The sequence below is a fragment of the Echinops telfairi genome, unplaced genomic scaffold (assembly GCF_000313985.2).
Source record: "Echinops telfairi isolate 266 unplaced genomic scaffold, ASM31398v2 ScPeMD7_1;HRSCAF=3_0, whole genome shotgun sequence".
Classification (NCBI taxonomy): domain Eukaryota; kingdom Metazoa; phylum Chordata; class Mammalia; order Afrosoricida; family Tenrecidae; genus Echinops; species Echinops telfairi.
Window position 1 is genome coordinate 51,574,981 of NW_022103896.1, and position 16,559 is coordinate 51,591,539.

General features: G+C 38.6%; 1 protein-coding gene across 1 annotated transcript in view; it reads left to right on the forward strand.

The window, feature by feature from the left end:
• MMP16 (matrix metallopeptidase 16) overlaps positions 1–14,287 on the forward strand; it is a 326,776-nt gene extending 312,489 nt beyond the window's left edge. Inside the window, exons 9-10 of the mRNA XM_004697483.2 lie at positions 7,314–7,429; positions 12,246–14,287. Coding sequence (XP_004697540.1) covers positions 7,314–7,429; positions 12,246–12,580 — 451 coding nt within the window. The 3' untranslated portion in view covers positions 12,581–14,287. The remainder of the gene's footprint in view (positions 1–7,313; positions 7,430–12,245) is intronic.
• Positions 14,288–16,559: the final 2,272 nt, after the last annotated feature.

Below are 16,559 nucleotides of genomic sequence, written 5' to 3' on the forward strand. Positions count from 1 at the left end.
TATATCCCTTTTGCATTTTAAAGTTTACCTTAGTGGACTCATGTTGTACTTACCTTTTTGTGCTTGGCTTACTTCCCTTAGCATAATTTCCTCCAGTTCTTCCCATATGGTGATGTGCTTCATGTGTTCATCACTGCTTTTCAGGGTTGTGTAATACTCCATTGTATCTACATACCACAGTTTTTTAATCCATTTGTCTATTGATGGAAATTTGAGTTGTTTCCAACTCCTTATAATTGTGAACTGTGCCGCAATGAACATTGAAGCACATATGTCTGGCCATGGTTTGTTTCTTTCCTCTTCTGGGTATATGCCCAGTAGATGGATTGCTGGGTCGTTTGGTAGCTCAACATCCATCTGTTTCAGATATCACCAAATCGATTTACATAAGGGCTGTACATACCTACAAGTCCACCAGCAGTGGATGAGAGTCCCTATCTCTCCACAGCTCTTCCAACACTTGTTACTTTCTGGTTTTTTGAATTGGGCTTTGAGGGTGTTAAGTGGTATTGAAAAATCAATTTTTAATTACACTACTGATACTACTAAATGGCTCACAAATAAGCACTGTGCTTCTCTTATTGGTAAGTAGAAAAGCTTAGGTATGTCATTTTTACTACTTTTTAAATGTTACGTTAAAACACAGACACAACACATGCACACACAAGGATAGGCTGTAATGTCCAACATTGGTTTTTACCTTTTAACTTAATCATAAAATAACTATAAAATGTTTTCAACTTTATAAGAAAAATGACTAAAGATACAAACACTGTTTATCCTGCAGTTTATAATTTTTAGTTGCAATTGATTTCAAACATTGACTGTATTTGTGATAAAAAAAACTATAATTTGCTTCCATGCATAAATTTAAGATGCATACCTTAAAATATATTCTGTTACCAGATTTTCATATATTTCTATATTTTGATAGCAAACTGTTTAGAGATTTTCATTCATTGTCATAAAGCCAAGGCTTAGATAAAATGTTTCTGACTAAATTACAAAACAAAGCATCCAATCACACAAGAATTCTATTAAAGGAGAAAAGTCTACTTACATCCATAAGAAAGATAAACTCTCCCAACAGCTAAAGCCCTGGCGGCATAGTAGTTAAGAAGTCTACCATTATCCAAAAGACCAGTGATTTGAATTTACCATTTACTCTATGGGAGATACATAAGTCAATCTACTTCTGTAAAGATTAAACTCAAAAGCCCCAAACCCACTTAATGCGTGGAGTCAATTCTGTCACATAGTAACAAAGATTGTAAATCTCGACAGGATCTGATAGCCCCATCTTTCTCCTGTGGAGTGGCTTTGAACCCTTTAACTTTCATTAGCAGTCAACCCTAACACACAGAGCCATCCAGGCTCCTTTACATAATGATTATAGCTAGGAAACCCCATGGGATGGTGCAGTTTCACTCACCTATAAGGTTGTTATGAGTCAGAACTGACTAGATGGTAATGGAATACCAATACTATATCACACCACTCTGCAGAATCAACAGAGGAGGAAAGAGTAAGAACTTGATTGCCACAGCACTGTGATCACTAATGGAAATAAAGCTATAGCTATGGCTTTTTTCCCCTCCAAATATCAATCTTTGAGAGTTTATGAGCCAGGATGGCCCCATGGGCTAAGCATTAGCTGCTAACTTCAGGATCAGAAGTACAAACCTGTTATGTCATCTCTGGTAGAAACCCGCGGCTGTCTACTCCTGTTAAAGACGTACAGCAACAGAAGCCCAAGAGGGCAGGTTTGCTCTGACCTATTGGGTCCCTATGAGTCAGAATTGACTGAACGGCTTTAAGGGTTTGAGTCTCAAGGTGATATTAATAACTGTGTTATTTTGGTTTTGGTTTTTGAAAGAAGTAGTAAAAGTTAAAAAAAAAAAAAACCACAATGGACAAATTCTGAAATACTGTAAGTTCTGCTTCCTTATGGTTTCTGTAAACTAGTAGTAGCTCTTATTCACTCATCTAAAAATATTTTTAAATATATATGGTGTGACAATACTACATAAGGAAGGTATAATAGCAGAAAAGACCCGCGACGTTTTTGTTGTTATACTCGGACATTTCATTGGGGGAGACCCATAGCCAAGTAAATGACCTTAATAATTTCACACTAAGGAACGCTACAAAGAAATGATGATGTGATAGAGGAGTGGGTAGGAAGCAGGAGTGTGGACACCAGAGAATGTGCCTTGATGAAGAGGACATTTGAGTAAGAACTCGAAGTTAGTCCTTAAAGCTGTGTGTGAAGCAGTATGTTGTTGACAGATAACATAGTAGTGAAAAAGTAATAATGTGGGAGTTAAACTGGTTATTGAAAAAGAAAAAGAAAAAAATTAAATGAAGGGAACAGAAGATGACTAAATCATAGCGATTACTCAGCACTATCTGGAGGCCACAGCGAAGCTTTGGATTTTATTCTGAATACAACAGAGAGGCATTGAAGGGTTATAAACAGGAAAATGACATGGACTGATTTACATTTGCAAACATCATTCTAGCCTGTGTGTGCAACGTAGGCTGCAAGAGTGGAGGCGAGAAAGATCACGCAGAGACTATGGGAGCCCGACTGGAGAGATCAGATTGCGGGAGCCCTGGAGAAGGGAGCAGGGTATAGACGGAGCTGGGGCTACATTTTGAATGTGAAGTTAGCAAGTGTCTCACAGTTTGGTTTTTGGTGGGGAAGTGAAAAACAAAATCAAAAGTAACTTCCAGGTTTGTCACCTAAAGAATTGTAGTTCAGTGTCTAGATCATACCCGGAAAGAGATATTGCAGAAGAGGGATTAAGGCATTCAAGGGCCAATAAAGTGACCATGTTCAGATGGAGTTCTTATACACACAAAAGAACAAGTAGAATGCATACATTTGCATCTCAGTGGAAAGATCTGGTCCAGAGGCACAGCTCTGAGAGTAAATCCTGTAAAAATGCAATTACAATTCTGGGTGAAATCTGTAGATAGCTTAGAAAGAATAGATGAAATAGTGGCCTTTTAAAATCTGTAAATTTGCATGAAAATGCCCACTGTTTTAACTCTTCACATGTTGAGGATTTGGTCCTACAGATCCCTACTTGCCCTTTGCTTTATATACTATAATTTTAAACTCGGATATGTATATTCTCATAGCATATAGCTCTAAAATGCTATGTGTCTAAAGCATCTCTTAGAATCTTCCCACAAATATACTGAACACTCTGGTGCCATATTACATTCCAAACTTAACTGTGGAGAATTACAAGGAATTTTCAAAGAACAAAGACAGATATTAGATCCATTTAAAAAACTAACTACCATTCAGTCAATTCCTACTCAGAATGACCCTGTAGAGTAGAATTGCTCCCTACAGGTTCCAAGACTATAAATCTTTATGGGAACAGAAAGCCTTATCTTTTTTTCTCTCTCTCCCATTAATAATCAAAGACAAAAATATAGTTATTTACCCTAAATTAAGGTACATGTTCATGAAAATAATTTGTTAAGTATCTATATTTTAGATCATCCAGGACCATATTATAATATATATGACAACACAAATTAATATTTTCTTTTCTGTTCCATTGTTTAAGAATGTCTCTGAAGAGTGATATTTTGCATGATTTCTTCAATACAGAAAATTTAAGGAGGCCTTTAGTTTGGGGAGACTGCACAGAAATGAGTAGCTGATTAAAGAGTGCAGGGGCCCCGTCTGACCTCATGTGGCCTACATGAAGGAAGGAGAGACTCCAGCCGAGACCTAGGGCCAGAGGCAGAAGTCAGATCTGTCTGTACCCTCCATCTTTCCTTCCCCTCGCCTGACAACCATCATTCCTCCCAAAGGACTCTGCTTTCCTGGGTTCAAAAGTTCTTCCCAATGACCACACAAACCCACAAAGCAAACTCACAATTAAGGGGTTTTATTAAGGAAGTTAAGTTACCGCAAGTCAGGACCAGTAAACAATAAAGATATTATCATGGATCCACCGCAGTGCCTCTCCTCCAGCAGCAGCTAAGTCTCTTGTTTTTCTGGTCCTCAGCCTGTCAGCTACACGCTCCCTTGGCTTCCACCCTGCTTGGCCAGGAAGCCAGTCTGCTACTCTGCCTCAGGGTCTCAGCTCAGCACTGCTCCTCCACTCTGCCTTATGCTTCTCTTGCCTTGACTCTGATCTTGGGGCGGCATCACTTCTACTGCCTCCCTCACTTCAAGCAGGGAAGAATCTCAAATACTTGCCACTAGCGGGCCTTTTTCCTTGATGAACCCAAGAATTCTCTCGTTCTCGCTCTTTGCTTCTGAGGTGGTTCTCTCAGAAGAGGTGTGGCTTTCATGGAGTCCTGTTCTTACATTTCAGCAGACTTTGTTCCCAAGGAAACAAAGGGTGCTGACTTAGTTCACAGGGACCGAGGTAGAGACTCAGAGTGCATCCCACTGCAATAGCGCCTATTAGCAAAACTGAGAACTCCCTTTAAATGGTGTGAAAAGCCACAGTCATCAAGGCTAGCGCTTACAGAACATCACAAAAGGATTATGGAGAGAAGAGCCATATTAATAGACTATATCTCCATGGTCGTGATGAATGGAAAAAGGATTAAGACAAGTAGAATGAAGAAATGGAAGACTTTTTTTTCAGATCATTTTATTGGGGGCTCTTACAACTCTTGTTACAATCCATACATCAACTGTATCAGACATATTAGTCCATATATTGCCATCCTTCTTTTCTAGACATTTACTTTCTATTGAGCCCTTAGGATCAGCTCCCCCTTATTTTCCCTCCTCCCCTCATGGTCCCTTGATAGATATAGAGAGTTATTGGTTTCGTTTTCACACCGACCACTGTCTGGTTTCCATTGTTCTTCTCCCTGGATGGGCTGTGGGGGATGTGGTTGGTGTGGCTATGTGCCATTCATTGCGATCGGTACCCACTTCTGCCACACCTCTCCCCACTCTCCTTCCCCCTACCCTTTTGGTATCCCTATTCCCACTCCTGTTCCTGGGTCCCGTGTGTCCTGAGCTTTATCTCTTGCCTACACCTATGTGCATGCTCCCTTCCAGTCCAGAGTGAGAAACACCACTGGGGTCATGATAGTGGGGGGGCGGGTGAAGAGGCCTCAAGGGATCAGAGGTATATTGCGTGATCCATCAAAGCTCTACTGCATCCTGAATGACTCATCCCCTCCCTGCGACCCCTCTGTGGGGGTTGTTGAAATGGAAGAATCGTATGAAGTTCCTTAAAGCCACTTTTTACTGTCTTTATTTCCATCATCCCATTGAACTATTTCGCTCCAAGTTTTTTTCCCCCTTAGAGAAAATACTGGGAAATACTGTGAAATATATACTGTTGCCTAGAAAGCTTTTGTATCTTTTGTATAGGATTCATTATCAAGTCTGAAAAATACTGAATAAATGTCATCTTAATCATAGTTTATTTTGAAGCATTAATTCAGAATGTTTTATTCTAAAAATTAGCTTTCAAGGTCATAATTCTAAAATTGAAAAGATTGATGACACAGAAAAAAGGATGTAAGTTTTTATTACAAGTTTTATTTTCTCATCCAATGTTTCCATTATAACCTTTTAAAAGTTTAAACCCATATGACAGTTTAGTTGCATAATGTGATCTGAATGAGCTATTATAATTCTCAATAAATTCATAGGCTTATTTTTCAGGGAATGAAAAATCGATAGGATGAGCTTGTTTGTTCATGTTGAAAAGTATTCAAATATTTTGGAAATTAAAACACAAACTAGTATGCATGAAGAAACTTCAGCATCTTTTATCAGGAGGCCCTGAATACAGTTAGAGCTCTGAATGTAGTTAGAGCTGAAGCTAATCTTATTCAAGTTTACTATACATATATCAACGATGACACACAGCAGATAACCTGAGGGATGTATGGTTTTTTCAAAGATTATGAGATGATCTAAAATTATAGTCTTGCAAATTCTGCTGGGAGAGAGTTGGGCGGAAGAAATACTTTGATTTTGACAAATCCAAACTAGAATTACACAAACGGCTAACACAGTTCACATTCCATTAATAGTTTCTTCCTCTCTACATAGCTTACGTGCCTGGCATGTAATCAACCACCGCCATCAAGTCCATCCCGACCCATCACGGCCCTACAGAGGGCTTCCCACGCTGTAAATCATGACGGGAGTAGACAGCCTGATCTCTCTCCCACAACCCAGGCGGTGTGTTTGAAACCTGACCTGTGGTTAGCAACCAAATGCTTAACCCACAGCCCCAGATAATATCAAAACAAACCCATTGCTGACTCATAGTTGATGCTGACTCTTAGTGACCCTATAGGACAGGGTAGAACTGCCCATGTGAGTTTCCAAAACCATACCTCTTTATGAGGAAAGCCCCACCTTTCCTCATCCTTCTTTTGTGACCCCAGCCTTCTTGTGTAGCTTTAAATACCCAAAACATATTCCTATTATAGGATGTTTGATTCTTTTCTCTGTCTGGACTACTCTTCTCCCTAAGACCTATATGTCTTACTCCCAAATTTCTGTGCTCTGATCAAATTTCTGCTTATCAGAAAGGACCGCTATACATTACCATATATACTCATGTATAAGCCAAGATTTTCAGCACATTTTTAATGCAGTTTTTGTGGTAAAATTAGGTGCCTTGGCTGATATTCGGGTTGGCTATACTCGAGTATATACGGTAATTTAAAAAGATTTCCACTGTTCCTAGACAGATGCTTAACTGTTTGTTTTCTTCATAATCCTCCTCCTCCTGCAACTGCATGTACTGACTAATTGGTTAATTACCAATAGCCCACAAAAAAGTCCTAACCTTTAATCTTAATGAAAGTTGAGGCATATCTATTTTGTTCAATCTTGTGTTCTAGCACAGTGTCACAGACATAGTAGAAGCCCAGTAAATATTTGCTGAATAAAATAAACACTAAATTATTCAAGATTCTGCTTAAGGTTTTATTTCAAAACAATGTTCTTCTGCTTAAGTAATGTTAAAGGCAAAAAAAGCCTCATAAAAACCTCTGATTGGATACATAGGATTTTGATGTCTTTTTGAATGACAGATATGCATTTTAAAAATATGTATATCAAATAGAGACAATAACATAAATAATTTTTAACATATTCTGGAGAAATAAGAAACCGTTTTGTGACTATTACCTTACTGGTAATTTAAATCCGAGCTTCTGGATGCATGTTCAATAAATTAGCAATCGATCTGCAGCTAGTAGTACCACGTACACAGTCAGGGTTGAATGAGTGTTGCATATTGATATGTGTGTACATCATTTTCTTCCCTGTGCACTTTTTAAATCTGTTTTAGGTATTGGAGATATAGTGAAGAAATGAAGACTATGGATCCTGGCTATCCCAAACCCATCACCGTCTGGAAAGGAATCCCTGAGTCTCCCCAGGGAGCCTTTGTCCACAAAGAAAATGGTATGCAATGTGTGTACTCGGTATTTTGTGTGTTTGCCACATTTTCAATAATGTATTTTCCTCTTTCACTGTGTTACATGAAACCCTTAGAAATAGACATAATAGGGTCATATTCTTCCTGGATTTGCATTTAATAATAACCTCTAGCTATTTTAATATCTCAACCTATTAGAGTTTATAAAAAATTATTAGGAAAAAATTCAGGGAAAGTATTTTGTAATGGAGGTTATGGATACCTTTGAAGTAACCGCACGTCTCCTACTAGAATGCCTATGCTAAATAGAAGAATAACAAATGTTTGGAAGAAGAACTGACCACAAGGAAGGCATATTGTACATGAGAGATACGGCACAAAGGTAGTTGGTATTGGTACATCGGTAGTGATCAACAGTGTCAGTGAATTTCTTTACTTCAGAGTGCCAGGAAACAAGGAAGACCCCAGGTTAAAACAGCCAGAAAAAGTTCAAATAGCCAGAAAGAATAGACAGATGATGATTTAACAACAGTTAAAAAGTCTGAGAGTTGCACACTTACCTTGGTTTTCATCTCAGGCTTTGATTTTAAGCCAGATCCCTAGTGAAGAGTTGACTAAATCACAGATAAACCAGAGCTCCTTATTGTTGACATACACAAAATCCAAACTATCTCCACTCCTTCAAGAGTTCATGAATAAGAAGAAATAATACTCCTTTTCAATGGGACGCACACACAACTGCCAGAACAAAGAAAAGCAACACCATTCTGAGAGATGAAGAAGGTAGAACTGGTCGAATGAGTTCAAGTAGGACTCAATATATATATACTTATATCTACAGCTAGTGAGTCCTCAATAAGAATAAAAATAAACAAAGCCTTGGAAGAGAAACTTTAAACATATTGAGTGACAAAACAATATAAAAAAGAATTCAGAGAAAATGAAAATTGACACCACGGGAACCTATGACCAACCATCAGAATACTACAAGAATTTCCCCCCAAAAGAGTTAATTTGGAGGAATTGATACCAAGGTGAATGGGATGATAACCACTCAGAAAAGTGGACACACAAATATATTTTTTAAATACATGTCTTTCATTTTTAAAATATGAGTATTGAGATATACTTATGCAAAAAGCAAACCCATTACCTGCAATCCCACTACCTAAAGACAACCACTGTGGAATTTGATTATTAATAACTTTGGGCTCCCACAGGCCAGTGTACTTCTTCCAGCGGACTTAGCTGTAGCCTCACATGGCTACTTGTTTTAAGACATGCCTTTAAGACCCCAAACACAATTTTTTTTCTCAGATCGCCAGGCACCTTTTGATTTCTTTACCATGCTTAGGTATGGCACCCATTTCTTCAGTCAGCTTTTTATGAGGGCAGATACAGAGGAGGGCCATGTAATAAGAATTAATTATCCTTAGATTAGAGCACAATTAAGTGTGAGATAAAAATCCATCTGTATCTATAGTTTATATTCATTCGCATACTAACATTCTATAAATTACTGCATTAAAGAAAGGTAAATACATTTGAATATAAGAAGGGTTTTAAAAATTAGTGAAAATGTAATTAAACGTAATGAATTATTTTCACTATTGTTTGAAATTCCTTTGTATATGTGTATATACATAGTCACTGCTATGAAGTCGATGAAGACCCATAACATGTAAATACATTTTGAAAGTTGTCCATGACTACCGTGATAATCCCCTTTGTGCATTCTTTAAGTACTGTTTCAAGTGATATCAGTCAACCACACCCTTGCATTTTTAGAAAGGCTAAAGGATTATCTTGTTTACAAAATATTTTTCCATTAGAAATAATATCATCATATACTAGTGTTAAGATAAACATTTTATAGATTATACTATGTTATAGGAAAAAAGATATAAACTTGCAAAATTAAAATTATTTAATCCAATATTTAGGTTAATTACAGGGCAAATTCTCAGCTCCACAAGTTTTCTACAAAGGATCTACTGTAATGCTACTGTTACTCATCTGTGACCATTTTCTCAATTAGCACCTGTGTGACACAATAGCAAGGGGGGGTGGGCTTCGTCAAGTTGGTAGGAAAATCCCCTTAATTCTAGTTTTACAGATACATTTGGAAACCCTTCATAATACTGTGCTTATTGTTTCAACAAATCAAGTACTCAATATATTTTCATCCATATTCTATGCATCAGAAAAATATATTGCACTAGACATCTTAAACTGTTTTTTTTTTTCACTTAATGAAGGGTAGATTTTAAATAAAACCATGACTCCTCTTCTTATAATACTGAGACGTTTTAGAAATGCTTTCTATTTCACAATCAGCCTTGTTCATTTAGATTTACAGAGAAGACAAACTAAGTGAGAATGCTTGCAAATATGTTCAAATTACGTACATTTTTATGTTTTCCTTTGTTGGTAAAGGGAAATGACAATAAATGTTTTACTTATTCAGTGGAAATCATCTAACAAACACTAGATTCAACAGAATCTCAGAAAATTGCTAAATTTGGTAAATGAAAATAATTAAAAGTATTAGACTAGAATAAGGGAGCTCTGTTTGGCATTTTCTCCTTAGATTTTTTAAGATACCAATATAAAAGTTAACAGTAATTTTTAAATTATTAAATAATACATTGGAGAATCACTGATTTCCCTCTTACACTTTGTAAATGTTAAATAATGCAGGTAAGAATTTATCTGAAGTTGCTCCTCGTCATCAACACAAGACCTATCACAACATATCACCAAAACTGCTCTAGCAAAGAGGGGAGAAGCAAGAACATAGGGATTATCAACAAATGACTTTTCTTAACTAATTTTTAATAATGTTTTAAAAGCACTAACATAGTGAAATATATTTCAAAAGTCAGAGTGTGGCAGAGGTTATTTGTAAACAATACCTAGTTCTTTTCAAATAGTTCTATTTTTGAACTATTGACTAGAGGTTTTATTTTTAACCAATGCATTCACTATTCTACAATCTTGTTCCTTAATATGGAGAGTGTTGCTATAAAATTTGGCCTCCACATCAAATGAATTAACAAAGCCCCCAAACCTCTAACCATTCTACACTGACCAGCAGCTTGATAGTAAGTAGCTTTGGCTAAAATATAAAGATTTAGGAGGGGCTTTGCAGCTGCTGGCTTTCCAGTTTTAGAGACAGACACACATTCACCTATTTGGAAGGTCTGCTTGGTTCTAGATAATCGTGTTGTTCCACTGTGATCGTGTATGGGGCACCATTGTTTGGGAGACCCTCAATGTATCTTCAGCTAGGCTTGTTGAATGATGACACCGGATTTCATTCAAGGGCTCAAATACCTGCTCTCTGCAGGAAAATGCATATCTGCACACACCTGTTTTCACCTGGCAAGCCGCCTGATTGCAAAACTGAACTTTCAACTAAAAACACCAGCAGTATTCCATGCCATCACCCGAATCGTTACCAGAATGAAGTGGCCTGAAGTAATGGTCCGGCTGAGCTGAAGTTTCTTGAGAGACATCAGAGTTCTTTGCTTTGTCATCTGATAGATATAGCAGACTGTGATGTTTACAGACTTGAAATTGTTAAAAGACATATGAAGTGTCCAGAGGAGTCAGACTTACCAACATCATGAAGTGCTCAGAATCTAGAACTAAACCACATTTAAACCCTGGGCGTTTTATGTTACCTCTGCACCTCAGTATCTTTACCTACAAAGTATGAGTAATTAATTTATCTTACAGAGTGGTTGTGAGAATATGTGGAATCACATACACATTGCTTCCTCTGTAGTACATGCTTAATAAAATAGAAAAACAAAAGCCACCTCCGTGATCATTCACTGCAAGGTAGCTGGAACCCAAAGTGTAGTGCTTAAAAATAATTTTGGCCTTAAAATACTTCTTCTTAGCTTCTTGAATTTTATCCCAGGGTAAGAAACACATTCAAATAGTATAGTCATGCTGGAAGAAAGGAACATATGAATATGTACTCCACAACCACCCCAAATTGGAAGAATATTCCCAGAAAAAACACAAACCCTTTCCTTGCCATTGGTTATACGCATGGCCCTGGCCAATATGAAAGACACAATTGTAGACTAATTCCTGACTGACCTTAAAGGATCAATGGTAAGTTTGAAAGTTCTGTAACACATAACTCAGGTGACAAATATTTAGCAAGTCAAGTCAATACAAAACGTGAAATAAGGGTGACAAAAGGAGAAGGGACATAAGATGGGTGTCACCGACAGCCGGAGTAGCACTTACTATGCAAACTATGTTTGCTTTTTATGCCTCCTAGAAGTCAGAGGGAATTGCAAGAGCAAACCTCTTGTTAAGCAGAAACACAGTTATTCCCGATCCTAGAACAAGCAGAAATGGGTCTAGAAGTGAGTCATGGCTACGGCACTTTCTAATTTACTGAACCGCCTCCTCAACAGCAGCCTGAGGACAAGCAGTGGTTCCGTGTTTGAGAGTAGTTCTACGTCTTTCAATATAGATTGAGATCTCCCACTAGTGTAATCCAGTAACAGCAATTCTGTAAGCAAGCAAGAGAATATAATGTTCTTTCTGGTGTTGGCTAGGGTAAATTATAGCACATCAAGAGAAAGAGAGGTGCATCTTGCAGTATTTCAGTTGTTCTTGTGAGAGACTATTTCTCCCCTTTGGTCAATCTTTCCATATGCAGGACACCAAGTCCCACATTGCAGTTCCCATAACTCTGTACTCAGAGCTGAGCTGAGGATAGACCCGTAGATCCTTAAAATGGTCCTTTTGAAAAGTAGCCTATACATATACAACGTCCCAAATGAGTGGTACCTCTGTGTGTGTTCTCCCCTCCAGGCTTTACGTATTTCTACAAAGGAAAGGAGTACTGGAAATTCAACAACCAAATACTCAAAGTCGAACCTGGGTATCCTAGATCCATCCTCAAGGACTTTATGGGCTGTGATGGACCAACAGACAGAAATAAAGAAGGACACAGCCCACCAGATGATGTAGACATTGTCATCAAACTGGACAACACAGCCAGCACTGTGAAAGCCATAGCTATTGTCATCCCCTGCATCTTGGCCTTATGCCTCCTGGTATTGGTTTACACTGTGTTCCAATTCAAGCGGAAAGGAACCCCCCGCCACATACTGTACTGCAAACGCTCTATGCAAGAGTGGGTGTGATGTAGGGTTCGTTGGGGTCTTTTCCTTTCTTTTCCAGGAGTTTGTGGGAACTTGAGATTCAAGACAGGAGCTGTTATGCTGTTTCCTAGCTAGGAGCAGGCTTGTGGCAGCCGGACTGGGGCTGACCTTTCAGACGCAGAGGGTCGCTGGTCCTGCACAGGAGTAGACATACACTCGTGGGGAAGCTTCCACGATGCACAGTATCTGCCGTTCTTCAGTCCCTTGTCTTTCTTTGTCATTCAGTTCTAGGCCTTTCCTCTGCACGCTCAATGCCCAGTAACTTTTTTCAGGATTACTAAAGAAGAGGAAAAAAAAATAACAAAAAAAGAAGAAGAAAAGATTCTTCTTAAAGGTTTCTAATATTATTTTTCTTCTGGAGTCTGAGCCCACTTCTGGGGAGGGGGACGGGAAAGCAAAACGGAAAATAACCCACGATTTTTGCTTTAAAGCAAGGGGGCGGGGAGGTGGGGGAGATGCAAGATTAAAACCAACAAACCACCCACCCTTGAACTTTCAGGAAAGTGTGAAGACCCCAATCAGCTTTGTCTCCAAAGAAGATAGCTCTCTGACTGCTATGAGTAGTCTCCTCCGACCCTTTGGTCAGGTGGGAGAGCCGGAATACACACAGGACTTTAGACTGTTGGGACAGCCATTTTCCAACAAACAAGGGGCCAAAATATCTGCAATATAGTAACAGCCTTAATAATACATCCATTTTTCGTTTTCTACAGCTGTTCTCAGCCATGTCCTCAATGTTTCATCACATTTATCTTCATAGCTATAGTCAGTCAAACAGGACCTAGTAATTGTTTTGAAGTGTTTCTAAAGCCCTTCCTGCCCCCCCCCCCCCCAAATCATTGTGATATTCTCCCTCCCGGGTTGTATTAGGCCATTGCCCCAGGCCTTTCTGAAGTCTGTCAAGTATATTCCTAACAAGGTGGAGCAAGAAGCAGTTTGTCTCTGAAGTGGATTAAAGTGACAGTTATTTTACAAGGATATGTGGCATAGTTAATACATTGGTGTAACCCTTTGAGAACTATCAGATCAGCTTTCAGAGTCTTATGGTTGTCAGCCTGGGTATCTGGTAAATTATAGAACTGGGCAATGGTGAAGAAGAAGAAGAAGATAAAATAACAGGGCACAGGTTCAAGCAGTTCAGGTTCTTAAACACAGATATCCTGTAATCCCATGTAATTTTTTAAAGTAATTTACAGTACTACATAAATGCATTTATAACAAACAGAAATGGTGTTACTTGCCAAAAGTTTTCTGGCAAATAAAAGGTATTTTATTAAGTATATTGTAAGAGTGAAATTTTATTTGAACAATGGGTTATAATAGCTTAAGCCTTCCTCCCCGCCCCATTCATTTGTTTCCTGCCCCACTCCCATTGGACCTATTGAATTTTGGTTTTAAAGTTTTCCATTGCATGAAAATTCAATTTGACTTGGTACATGCTGCTAGCATGGCCGATTTAACCAATGGACACAAAATGATGACTCTGAGGTTGCATGACTGTCCTCCAGTGCATTGCCTATTGCATGTCGACCATAGTTCTCAAAGGGTTCTTGTGGCTTCTGGCATTTCGCCATGCATCTGAACACGGACAGAGCCAAGAGACCACCAAAGCATTTCATTGTTGATTGTAATTTGTCCTAACAGCAGTGTTGTCATTTTCCGTCACCTGCAGAGCAGGTTTGTATCAATATTTTTTCCTAGAGAAAAGTCAGCAACTGACAGACCTCTTTATTGATTTTTAGGAGCTGCGTCTGGCAGTGAAAGGCTTACGGCCACTGGGCTGTGAACTTATTCAGAAACGGTCAGATGAATGCACCCCATGAGTTAGACATTGGCTTTATGTGAAAGCCAGTTTTTGAGGGGATTAGCTTTTGAAACAATGAACGGCTTGCCTTGAACTTGACTATCGATCTGTTGACTGTCATTAACAACAACTTCAACGTTGTCTTCTGTGAAAATTTTTTCTTCAAGAGTCCTGTACTATGTCTTTGCCCTTTGCCCTTTAACTTGCAAACTGGCACATCCTGAAAGCAATCTGGTGTTTGCTTCTCCATTGGGATTGTTTAATTTTTCCTATACACACACAGTAAGCATGAGCTGTTTCCTTTGAGGGAAAGAGTAAGGTATCGAGGGTAGATCGGCAGGTGGACACTTTGCTCTTTACATGCACACTCTAAAAATGCCCTAGAGGTAGAAGGGACTTCTCCTTTAATATAATTTCAAGTTCAATTTTATCCTTTTAGTACAAATTACAAAATCTAGAGGGGAAAAAACCCTCAAATACTTGAATGGCCAGTGTGGCTTTTATATAAAGCAGGAATTTTATACTAGTGACAATTTCTTACTCATTTGCTAATAATATACATTTCCAGATGATTTTTAATGAGTGTAGGGATACATTCTTATTTGGAAATGGATAGTTTGGCTGCCTTGAATTTATATTTATACTCAACATAGCATGAAAATTAGAATGCCTTTTGGTTAAACTACATGTTTCTGATTTGGTTGGGGAAAATAGTTTGTAATCACAGTGGTGAGCTGCAAAGCCTTGCAGACGGTCGGTCCTTATAACCTGAGCGTATATAAGAAAAGGCTAAGAAAAAATGAACAGTTAGAAAAGTGGTATGGCTTTTCAGCACAGCATTACGCACTGCAGACTGTATTTTGACAAGATAGCAGAGATTCCGTGCAAGCGGGCCAGGAAAGCAAGGGAGCGAGGACCAGCACAGCCCTGTGGAGTGACTTCGTCTCCGAGTCTAGAGGATGTTGACATCATAACGAGTTGTCCATTGCTCCTGAGCACAGGGACTGCATGCATGAACTCAGCTATGCCAAGTTTGCTTGGGGGAGGGCTTAATCCTTCGGGACCTGGTGACAAGAAAAAAAAAGACTAACAATCATATTTTGCTAAAAGTAGAAATAAGGAATGGTGTATCAGGCGTAGGTCTCTCAGGAAGTAGATCAACTTGCTTTCAAAATTGATTGTGCCCCTCTAAAGTGAAAAAGAAATGGAATAAGCAATGCAATGCTTCTTTCCTCATTTGTCACAATAGCTTGGTTCATCACAACACTCTAAGGGCTAGAAGTTACTCATAGCCTTAAGAAGACAGGAGATTACCATTATGCTTCAGTTCTGGCAAATGTCATGGATAAGGGTTGGGTCATGTGTACTCGAAGACAAAATGGGAATGATATAAGACACATACAGCTGTTCTCTCGATGAAATTTCACATAAGCCTCAAGACTCAGACTGCAAGAGATACAAAGACAAGAAGGGCAACGTAAGGTCAAACACGGGGATTCCACTTTTCTATTGTACGCCAGGGTCTTTGACCGTGTCTATCCTACTCTCGTGCCTCTAATAGTTTGAGAGAGAAAAGAAAAAACAAAACGTCAATCTTAATGAACTAGTGCGAAAGTGACTAATGCACTAGCTAGCACCTATGAATAGTGATTCAAAAATAATGCACAATGCATGGCTATGGGTCAACATCATAATGAACCAGTTAACAATCAATAGACATTTTCAGCCTGTCTTTTAAAATCCTATCAGTAGTAAGAGGAAAGGAGACCTAGTGGCACAATGGTTAGGCACTCAGCTGCTAACCCAAAGGTTGGTCATCCAAACCCACTCAGCAGCTCCAATAGAGAAAACCCTGGAGCTGGGCCCCTGCCAAGGTTACAGCCAAGAAAACTGGAAGAGGCAGTTCTACTCTGTCACGTAGAGTCACTATGAGTTGACGTCAACTTGTTAGCATTCAGCAACAACTACGTTAAAACAACTCAGACTTAGATTTCCACAAATTAAGATCAAACCCATTCATAATCACACATTTTAAAATGTTGTATTTCTCTTTCTGTTTATTATTTATCATTATTTTAATAGATGCTCAAATATAAAATTGGGGACATAGTTTATAATTCTAGCCAAATATGATTCTCTTTATTATTAGCAATCCTG